The sequence below is a fragment of the Chelonoidis abingdonii genome, chromosome 2 (assembly GCF_003597395.2).
Source record: "Chelonoidis abingdonii isolate Lonesome George chromosome 2, CheloAbing_2.0, whole genome shotgun sequence".
Taxonomy (NCBI): Eukaryota; Metazoa; Chordata; order Testudines; family Testudinidae; genus Chelonoidis; species Chelonoidis abingdonii.
Window position 1 is genome coordinate 184837670 of NC_133770.1, and position 10667 is coordinate 184848336.

General features: G+C 39.0%; 1 protein-coding gene across 3 annotated transcripts; it reads right to left on the reverse strand.

Moving 5' to 3' along the window:
* Window positions 1–577: 577 nt before the first annotated feature.
* On the reverse strand, window positions 578–10441 carry RBM24 (RNA binding motif protein 24). Of its 3 annotated transcripts, none has more exons than XM_032764322.2 (4): window positions 9894–10441; window positions 8802–8925; window positions 7519–7573; window positions 578–1365 (listed from the first exon to the last, which is right to left on the reverse strand). In XM_032764322.2, exons 1-4 carry the CDS (start codon window positions 10059–10061, stop codon window positions 1032–1034), a joined length of 681 nt encoding a protein of 226 aa, XP_032620213.1. In that variant the 5' UTR covers window positions 10062–10441; the 3' UTR covers window positions 578–1031. The 3 variants fall into 3 exon arrangements, with proteins under 3 accessions (XP_032620213.1, XP_032620214.1, XP_074918949.1); XM_032764323.2 differs by having other exon boundaries at window positions 9917–10005; XM_075062848.1 differs by lacking the exon at window positions 578–1365 and adding an exon at window positions 7075–7189 and having other exon boundaries at window positions 9894–10414.
* Between the last annotated feature and the right edge of the window lie 226 nt (window positions 10442–10667).

Below are 10667 nucleotides of genomic sequence, written 5' to 3' on the forward strand. Positions count from 1 at the left end.
ATAAATATTTTTAAATATTCTGAAATAGATACTAAAATTGTACAAAGTTTCAAAAAAGGAAAAAAAGAAGTTCCCTTAAAACAGTTCTTAAAGGTTTAAATTCAGCAAGCTTCTTCCTGCCTTTATTCACAAACCATGAACAGATGCAATAAATAGATATAGAAGGCTGTTGTAGTAAAGGGCTGATCCTATTTCAGAATCAGAATAGCTGACATGAGCAGTTAAAGTTTCCCAAAAGTGAAACAGGATGGAGAGAGGGATTAGAAAGTGACAAGCTCATCAAACGAGCACAAGTGATGTGTTCTTTCCAGAACTGTCTGTGTTATTGATTGTCTCTACAGCTGTTGCACCCATTAATTCCACATCACTTGCTCCATAGTTCCACTCATCCAGAGGACAGATAAGAAAATAACTTTGGTGCCTGTCCACCATTTTATCAACCGGCCATGTTCCTCAGATTGTTCGATGCCCATTAATGAGATAGTGAGAAAATATTTTCTCACTAAAACAAGTTCTATAGGCCACAGTGAAAACTAGAAATGACAATCAGTGCTTTACACATTTTTAAAAAAAAAAAAAAAATTAAACTTGATACAGGCTACATATTGCTCACTGATTTTTTTTCCCTGGTTCAACGTTTTCAAATAATATTTTCTCACTTGTAAAAGGCAGTTTGCTTCCCTGATACTGTAAAAAATACACATTTACTTTTTATTTTTTTAAATATAAAGTCCCATTGTTACTCCTGCCATGCTTTCATGACAGTACATTAGATTGTTTCTTCTCAATTGATACCTGAAAACTGGTACCCCCACCCCACCCCTTCCCTACCCTAATAGCAACATTATTTGGATGCATGCTGTATGAAGACAGTGGAATAAAAAAAAAAAAATCTTTAACTTTGCAGTAGCATAGCTTTTCTTAAAGCTGCTTAGTTAAATGTTAATTGTCTCTTATTAACTACTTATATTGGAAGGCTGGAAAAAAGGAAGAGAAAGAAAGAGATCTATCTTCCTTCAGAAGTCCGTCTGCTATTGCATGCGGTCTGTTTGCAGCTGTTGTGGCTGGTACTGACCAAAGGCTGCAGCAGCTGTCCCAGGTGCTGCAGCAGTGAGTGGTTGCTGGACTGCATAGCCATAACCCCCAGCAGTGACATATCCTGCAGCAGCCGGGGATGCTGCATACGGGTACTGGTCATAGGCAGCAGCGGCAGCAGCAGCTGCCGCAGCTGAGTATTGTGCATATGCCGCTCCAGTGTAATCAATGTAAGGTGTGGTGGAGGCAGCAGCTGCTGTAGGTTGGACATGTGGAATTACAACTCCTGGCTGCACAAAAGCCTGTGGATAGACATAATGAGCAGGTATCCTGTTGAAAGATGGAAGACAGAGTTAGAGGAAAACTTGTGAATTTTAAGTGCTATTTCCATATTCAGAACTAAAACAAACTCAATTTAGTTGTTGTTATGAGCATAGGGTTGCCACAATAGCTAGATTTATTTAATACACCAATGTATCATTTCAATAGCACAAAGAGATGCATTGTTCAAAAGCCCAGCATTAGGCGATGACTTAATAGCATTAAACATAACACCATCAAGCAACACTAAATGTGTTCACTTTAAAATCTTTAGAAGGGCCAGTATTTGGGATGTCAGCTTAAGACATCTGTAAAAAAGCTAAATTTGTTTATTCCAGATCCAAGCTTGGATTGTTTATTTTAAAAATAATTTGTAAGTGATTTTGTTGCCCTAATTCTGACTAACCTCATTGACTATTAGTAAAATTCTTTGTTATGAATACAGGTTTTATTATAACAGCTATGCAATTTGACAGTGTAGTCACTGTAATCAGTTTGCCAGTAGTAAATAATGCAGCTAAACAGTTTTTTAGTTGGTCAATTCTGTAGCCCAGCATTCTCTCCCCCGCCACCCCCAAATCTTCTTATTTAAAAAAAAAATTGTATTGTGGCAACCCTACTTAGATTGCTATGCAGACTCAGCACACATTAATTTCTCTGCAACCTCAGTCACCCTGATTAAAAATTAAAAAAAAACAAAACAAAAAAAAACCACAGGCGACAAAGGAGTTTAAAGTTCACAAGTGTGGTAAACACAGCACGAATCACACTTTCCAAACGAACTATAGTGCAGCTCACTCGGTCACAAGAGGCCATTGAGGAGAAGCTACATAGATGCTATTAAAATTCATAACAGTGATTCCTAAGTACATGTGCATCACACTTTTGTAAAGGTCATAAGGACACAAGGGTCAAACCTGTTTGACTATCAGGCCACTGATGTCCTGTTTTGTGCCAGCTTGTTTATTTCTATGCAAGACATACAGCATAGAGTTTTGGGAGATGGGGGTAGGATTAAATCTAAATAGATCTGGTGTTTAACAAAAGCAAAAAACAAGTTTATGGCTCATTAAATAACTGTTTGAACAAGTCAATAGATACACTCTCCCATCTCCTCCTCCAAATCAGAGAGCCTTCTTCCTTAACTTACTAGCCCATGATTGAACTACTTTTGATATCAGTAGTAATCCTCTCACATCACACAGATCTGCATACAAATGAATCCCATCATTCCATTGTATCATGTAATATTAAAGACATGCTTTAGAGTAGAGTAATACCATGTTCATTATACACTTAATCCCTCAGTCCTGCAATTGGATCCGTGAGTAGACTGAAGTCAGTGGGGCTCTATGCAGCCACCAAGTCTGCTTTTGAAGCTCCTAATGCAGCATCAGAGCCTTAGACTTTGCATGAAAGTTAAAAATTTCCCTTTCCAGCTGAGTCTAAAGACAACTCCAGCCTTTTAGCATTATATTTACATTGTAAAAATAGTGCTGCAATTTTCGAGCTACCATTTGTCCTCTTCCTCCAGCTTTAAGAGCCAGACAGTTTTTCTGAAAATAAAATAACTGTTTTACTTCCAGTTGTTAACAGTTCAATTAAATGGGACACTGTCAACTAAAGTCATCCCAAGATAAAAAACAAAGCATTAAATCTGATTGGCTTTTTAAATTATAAAAACTTAACACCCAACAGTCAGTTTAACATCCACGTAGAAGCAAATGGGCAGCAGTAGTTATGGCTTAAATATTACTTTAAACAGTAAGAAGACAGTAATACGTACTACATTTCTAGGTCTCTCTCTGTGCAAACACAAATGACATTACCGAGGATTTCTTAGAACACTTGTACATGTACTTAACTTCTTTTTAAAAACCAGACTGAAAGATACACATGCTCCCACTTAAACCCTTGTGACTTGTTTCCTTTAAGCCAAGAAATAAAACAGGTGGTGAATTACGAAACTATCCCTTTACAACAGCATTTTAGTCTGCATTATACATGAACCCTGTGCAGGCCCCCCACCATCATGCCCTTTCAGATATGGTGACTGACAGTGTGAGCTGCAGTGGGGCTATTTTTGATCCATCTGTCATGAGACAAGGGTTTCAAGCAGAGTAAAATGACTTTATAAGGCCAAAGTAAATGTCTATCTACTGCAAAGGCAAGCATGCATACATCTCAATGACACTGAAACACTGCTCTTTAATCTTTTGACCTCAGTTTCCCATTGTGCTGGGACACCTTAATAAAACAGTCAGGTTTTTATAAAGAGTACTACTTTATCACAGACAATATTATATTCGGATAATATTTTAATTATACAACAGTCTTATGGCAAGGAATTTTTTCCCCCATTTTGTACTACATAAACTTACTGCCTCGAGTGACTGCCTTAAAGAAAGAAAAAAGGCAATGTTTAGCACCAAATAATTTTGGTGCATACATGTGCTCTTGCCATAAGACGTAAGACTTTCATTAACCTAAGCTGTAAGAATACTTTTGCAAAGTTAGAAGGTTGATTAGGTTTAATACTATAGTAGCTGTATAAGTAACAATAAACTGCTAAATACATTATTGTAAGTGTTATGCATACAAAACTGAAACAAAAAGACAGCCTAGGCTGATCTGGAATAGCTGCAATACATAGGAATTCAATATTAATGGACAGAACAATTATGATACCATTGAATTCTTGAACTAGTAGTTACTGGACTGTGCATGAGACCTGTTCCTTGTATTCTGGATTTGCATTGCTTCATCAGTTCTTTGTAAGTACAATTAACTAGCAGATTTAATTCAAAGTTCATTATTGAACAGCCTTCTTATACCAGAACAAGAGTTATATATGCACACTGAAAGAACCAAGCATGTTTTGGGGGTTAAGTTTGTGCTCAATGCCTTCTGCAGGATATTGAAAAATATATACATTCGGTTTTCTTTGACCATGGCAGTTTCATTTCACAACTATTTCAAAATGATCAGCTGCCTGATGTTACACAGATCTTTTAATTATCAACTGAGGTCAGAACTCTTCCCTCCATCCCTTAATAATCAATTATTAGGATTTTGTAAAATTTAGAGGTGACTTAGCAAGTGTTTGATATCAGCTAACCATTCGCTGGCCAGCTTGTCCTCTTGGGACTTAATTCGGCTCTCACTGAAGTCGGTGGGAACTTTTCCATTTACTTCAGGATCAGTCCTTAGACAAACAGGGAAAAAGATCTAACTATTCATATCTTATGTCCACCTCTCCCTTCATGCATGTAATTTTCCACTAATGTTAAGTGGTAATTATGAATGCAAAGGAAGAGAAGCTACCTCAATGGAACAAAATAAAGATTTAAAAAAAAAAAACACATGAATTCATTTTGAATTAAATAGCAGCATTTGGTGTTTCAATATACAGCTATGAGTCATAGTGGGATAAGTAACCAACACTGAACTCTTTAAGGTCCCGTTCTGACCTACATTTCTATGACTGTGGTCAGATTCACCATACTAGGTCTCACACGTATAGTAAGTGAGATTCTGGATGTAAAGAGGGGATGAGATCAGGAAATATTACTTGGGTGGGAGAATTAACCTCTATAGCATAGAAAAAATAAACCAGAACTATGAGTATTTTATGAACAGGAACTAACATTGCTTCTCTTAGCTAGAGTAAAGCAAGGAAGGGAGGGGGTTACCGTACTCAGAAGTAAGTATATTCTCCCACTAAATCTGATGTAATGTGATGCTGAAAGTAACTGCATTTTGTCTGAAAGGTGGAACTCTGACAGAGCACTGCTGACAAGAGCAAAGTAGAACCTCACTAATTTGTACTTTGCTAATTAATTCACATGCAAAAATGGCACTCTGCTAATTAATCCACCCAAAAATGGCACTCTCTCCCCTTTACAGAAGACAGTTCTGAGGTTCCATATTACTTACTTTTACATAGTATATGTAAGTACACTTACTAGTATTCACAGAAAAAAATTAAAACTCAAAGTATGTTTCAATGGAGCCCAGCTATCACCTCAAAATATTACTCTTTACAGAAAAATTCTGTCCTTTTTAGCAGACCCAAACATTAAAATGTCTGAAAAATGAGCCTTACATAACCCAGCCTTTTCCCCTTTCTCAAACAGTCATCACTATTACTCCACTCAGTTTTCACTACTCTCCCCAGCCTTAACTTTATCCCCTAAAATATATGCATAGATCAAAATAAAGAGTTTAGTGGGAGATTATTGGAAGTGCATCTCCTGAACATGAAGGTAGATTGTATAATCTATTGTAACTGGAGGTAACAGAAAAGGTGCAGGGAACAAGGATAAAAATGAATACTGGATTCTGCCAGATTAAAGCACATACCACCCCTCTTTGAAAAGTGTGCCTCTAATTCAGATTGATATACAGTGTTTTAGAACCAGAAAAGGCTGATGGATTGGAGAAGAGCATCCATTTTTATTAAGTCCCTTAAGCAGTATATAGTCAGAGTTCCTCCTTTTGTGCTATGCTAGACAAGTGCTTCCTCTTTTCCTCACAGCTGCTCCCTTCTCATTCCACCAGCTCCTCTTTGTAACTCTGCTTTCGTGGCCTTGTAAGTAACCCCTCTCTTAGTGTGAGCATCAAATTATTATCATATTCTTTCCACTTTCCCCACCATTTCTCCAAGAATATTAAGAGATACTTCCCTCCAACAAAGCCAGCAAGACATATATCTGGGAATATTATAAGAAGCAGGAAAAAAAGATCGTAATTGAGCTTCAGATACATTTTCAAAAGTAGTTCCCTGATTATTACCATGCTTCCCAGAAAACCACTAAACCACTCTACTGTGAGATAAGATGTTGTATGTGAAGTTTCTGGAAGACTGATTTCCCATCCCCATAACTTTTCCAAAAGGAAAATGATCAACGTCATTTCCATTAACTATGGAGCAGCTACTGCCATTTCATAATAGCAAGATACGGTATCTTAAATCTACACTTGTCAAGTAATTGAACGAATTACATCCTTTGATGCATTCTCCTGCTTTGTTAGCTTATTTATTAAATTAGCAAAATTCATTATTTTGCAGTGACCCAGTCAGCATGAATTAGTGAGGTGGTACAGGACAGAAAATTTAAGCAGACTTCATCTCCTAATTTTAGGTCTATAAAAAGCAAGTGTTAGAAGTACTTAGGAACAGTATACTTGTTTTTTTTTAAAAAAAAAAACAAACAAAAAAAAAAGGAAATGCACTACATATTAAAGTCTGATGGAGAAGTTAAAGACTGGAATTAGAAAGCTCAAGTGGAAGCACAACGTTAATCAAAAGAGCTCCACACCGCTTCATACCCCTCTCAAGGAACAAAACCAAGAACTATAAACATGCAAGCAATATGTTGATTTTCTTTATTAAAAAAAAAAAAAAATCAAGATGTCACACAATTTAGCACTCAATACAAAATACGAATATGGTTAAAAAAAAAAGTCACAGGCTACAGCTTGAAAGCAATTAAAAAAAATAGTCCTTTTGCTCCCCATGGCAAAGTCAACACTCCTCAACAACAAAAACAAAATTAAGAGGACCCCCAAAAAACTTTCACTACAGCTTTTTCAATTAAATAAAAGCACACAGTTTAGCTATCAACACCACTTCATTTCTGTAAAAAATAAATAAATAAAAAAAGCACACGGAGGTCTATTGACTATATGAAAAAACATACATGCATCGTTAATCACCATTTTAGCTTGTTTGTGTTTGAGTCTACTGGTTACAGTGTTTAATTCCAAACAGAACTATTCCACCTCTTATCATCATATCCTTCTGATCAGTTATCTTAACTGTAAACGATCCCTGTCAGATTAGAAAGAGATAAATAACATTGAGTCAAGCTGGGGAAAAAATAAATATATGGGGGGCACAGCGATCTTCTATAAAGTCATACCACTTTCTTTTATCAGAGGGTGGTACGAGTCTGAGCCACTTGGGTTGGGAGGGCTGCATACTTTGTATACATAACTCAACTCAGCTGTGGTCTTTAGAGCATTACCAAAGAGAACATATTTACAAGTATATGTTTTTAAGTCTGGAAATTTGAATGGCAGCATTATAAGGTCAGTGACAGTACTGTGAGAGGCCATCCAAGGTTACACTTTGTTTGTGGACCTCTTTTATAGACTTACCCAAAAGGCCTCTGTATGAGAGCTGGATGAAGATGCTGAACACCAAAGGCAAAACCTACCAACAAAACACATCACATTCTCTATATGAGCATTCCATCAGCTGCTTATTTATGCTATACACACAGTAACCTTCACTAACAAGCACTAGTAAAGATGTTCAAAAAAGGAGCAAAGACCCACAGGTTACAGAATGAGTGTTTTAGATAATTTTTTTTTACAATTTAAAGCAGAGGTACATGATTGTGACTCCTGCCAATTCTCAAAAAGACAACTTATTTGGCAACAACTAGGAGAAGTTCACTTAACTGTTATTTAAAAGCAAATGTTTTCTAGCAGCAAAGTCTAGTCCTTAACTCTAAAGCCTAAGAATTATAAACTGGATTGTAACTGGATGCATATATGTGGTTTCTACAGACTTCATTGGGAGCCATGCATCAAACATAAGGGTAGAATTACTCATACTGTAATATACACTGACTTCATACTTCCTGAAATATTCATGTTGAGCCTGATTGCAAGCCCCTTAGTCACGTGAGTAAACCCATTAACTTCAGTGGGAACACTCAGGTAACTAAGTACTCACATAGGTGACTAAGTACCCACCAATGTGAGTATTTCGCCACCTGAGTATTTCCACTGAAGTTAATGGGTCTACTCATGTGACTAACAGCCCACCAACATCAGTAAGGGGTTCACACTCTGGCCCCTATAAAATATGAACATTAATGCACTACTATATTCCCATTTATTTTGCTGTGAAGCTGTGGTATTGAACAGGGCATGAAATCAGTGAGTGAGTTTTGGATCTGATCTGGCCTTGTGATAAATCCATTCCTTTTTTCATTCAATGCAATAGATTCCATGTGTTTTAGAAGTTCCCATTAGAAGACCGACTATGTTAATAAGACTGGGCACATTTAGAAGTTCCTGTATCCTAGCAATAATCTTTTACCTCAATTATGCTGTAAATTGTGTTTGTCATTTCATTCATAATATAGTGTCCAACAAAGTGGAAATTCTGTATAGAGGAAATTTCTCAAAGGGGACATGCATTCCTCTATGTACAATACACATGCACACCTTTAGTTTTTACGAAAGCATTTTTACAGATAGCGAACAAGTTATGGATTACGTACAACATTAAAACACACACACACTGTACTCCATGGAAAGTGGTGGCATTGCCTGAGAGACTTTTTTTTAATTTTAACTCAGACTGAAGTTTTGTTCTTCTCAGAAACTTAGTTGAAGGACAGGGGAGGGAGAAAAGAGACTTTCCTCACCTGGTTGCATTATCCTCGGTTTTGCTCCCAGGTATGCCAGGTTCACATTAGCCTTCCTGCCATCAATGATAGGATTGGGATCTTTGCAAGCCCTTTCAGCAGCTGCTCTATCAGCCATGGTGACCTTAACAATATATAATGCTATGAATTAAACCATCTTTTCCATTGAAAAAGAAGCAGAAGTCACCTTTTCACTAAAAACAACTAGCTTCCCCTCCCCAAAAAGACAGTATGGAAAATATGAAGCTTCATCTCCCTAGATGTTTTTGGTACAAAACTAATGGGCTTGTTTGAATAATTAAGATAAATCGGGTTTGTTTACATGAAGAGACTGAGGAACTTTAATAGGAATTAATGAAAGGCCCAAGAAGTTAAAATGCATTAGTTAAAGCACGTTAAATCCCCTTGTGGATGCTCTCATTCAGAAATAAAGGGACCTTAGTTCTTCAGCTTAAAACTCACTGAAGTACAAAAAATACCTTTATTTTCCATTGTTCTGTGCTTAACTGGTAAACAGACACAGAAATCAGGTTATTTTAAGCTTCCAGTTTGCTGCAGTAAAATATTAGGGGTGTGTACATGGATAGGAGGCCTCTGTGCTGCCTCAGATAAAACATCTAAGTCATATCAGTAAACAACCAGCTAGCCTAATTTGTTTCCAGAAATCTGCACGTAACTTTTCATGTGCAAACCACGATCCAAATCCCCATCATTAGAGATTCCCCATCCTTTCCCCCTCCCTCAAAAAAATTAAATAACTCCTCAAAACACAGTACCCTTCCCCCCCTAGTCAGACAAACCCTTTATCTAGGGCTGCCCTCTAGATCTACGGTGCAGCAGCATGCTGGCCTTTTCCTCACAAGAAGTTTCTCTCCGGATTCACCTGTCTTCCCACCCCCACAGGCCATACAATGCTGGCTTCCCTGCTTGTTTTAGTTTCCCCAGAAAGCGGTCGGATCCCTCCCACCCACAAAGCGGATCCAAACTAAAAACGATGCAGAGTAGCCCCAGTGCCACCCAGCAGCAAGTTTCCACCCGCTGGAAGCAGCAGCGGCAAAAACGATCCCCCAAAGAAACACCCCCACGACTTACAAATCCGTATCCCCGGGACTTGCCGGTCTGCCTGTCGGTGATGACTACGGCTTCCTCGATCTCCCCGAACACCTCGAAGTACTTGCGCAGGCTGGAGTCGGTGGTGTGATAAGGAAGGCCCCCGACAAAGATCTTGGTGTAAGTGGTGTCCTTCTGGGTCGTGTGCATCTTCCGCGTCGTTCGCTGGCCCTGCCAGCCGGACAGCTCTAGGCAAACAAACGGGGAGAGTAGTGTGCGCCTGGGTACGTTTACACGTGGTGGGAGGGGGACTTATTCCGGAGTGAAACCCCTTTTGCAACTACACTGCGTTCCCTTTTGCAAACCAATCCGCCGCTGCCTCCTCCTCCTACTTTCAGGGAGAGAGCCCCGCAGCCTCCAGCAATTTTGAGGTAGGTATTAGACGAGGAGGTTGGAGAAAGTCCAGTCTAGCAGAGGCAGCAGCTACTGGATAGAAATGCAGGGCCCGGACGCTAACAACGGAATGGCTTTTCCCTGTTTGCTTTCCCCTAAAAGCCGGAGGACCCTGGGATCCTCCGCCTCCCTCACTAGGGGCGGGCACAGAGTGGGCCCTACTCCGCCTATTGGCCGCTTGGCAGCTGGAGCGAACACACAGCTGTTGCGAACAGCTGGCGGGCTGATTCTCTTCTCGTGTGCCCGGCAGCCCGGGCTGCAGAGAAGGACCTGAGAGAAGCGCTGCAAGCTCAGGTTTCCGCTTCAGGACAGGAGCCGCCGGAGCAGGACAGGCGGATTCTCCCGGCCTGGCGTGAGTGGGAA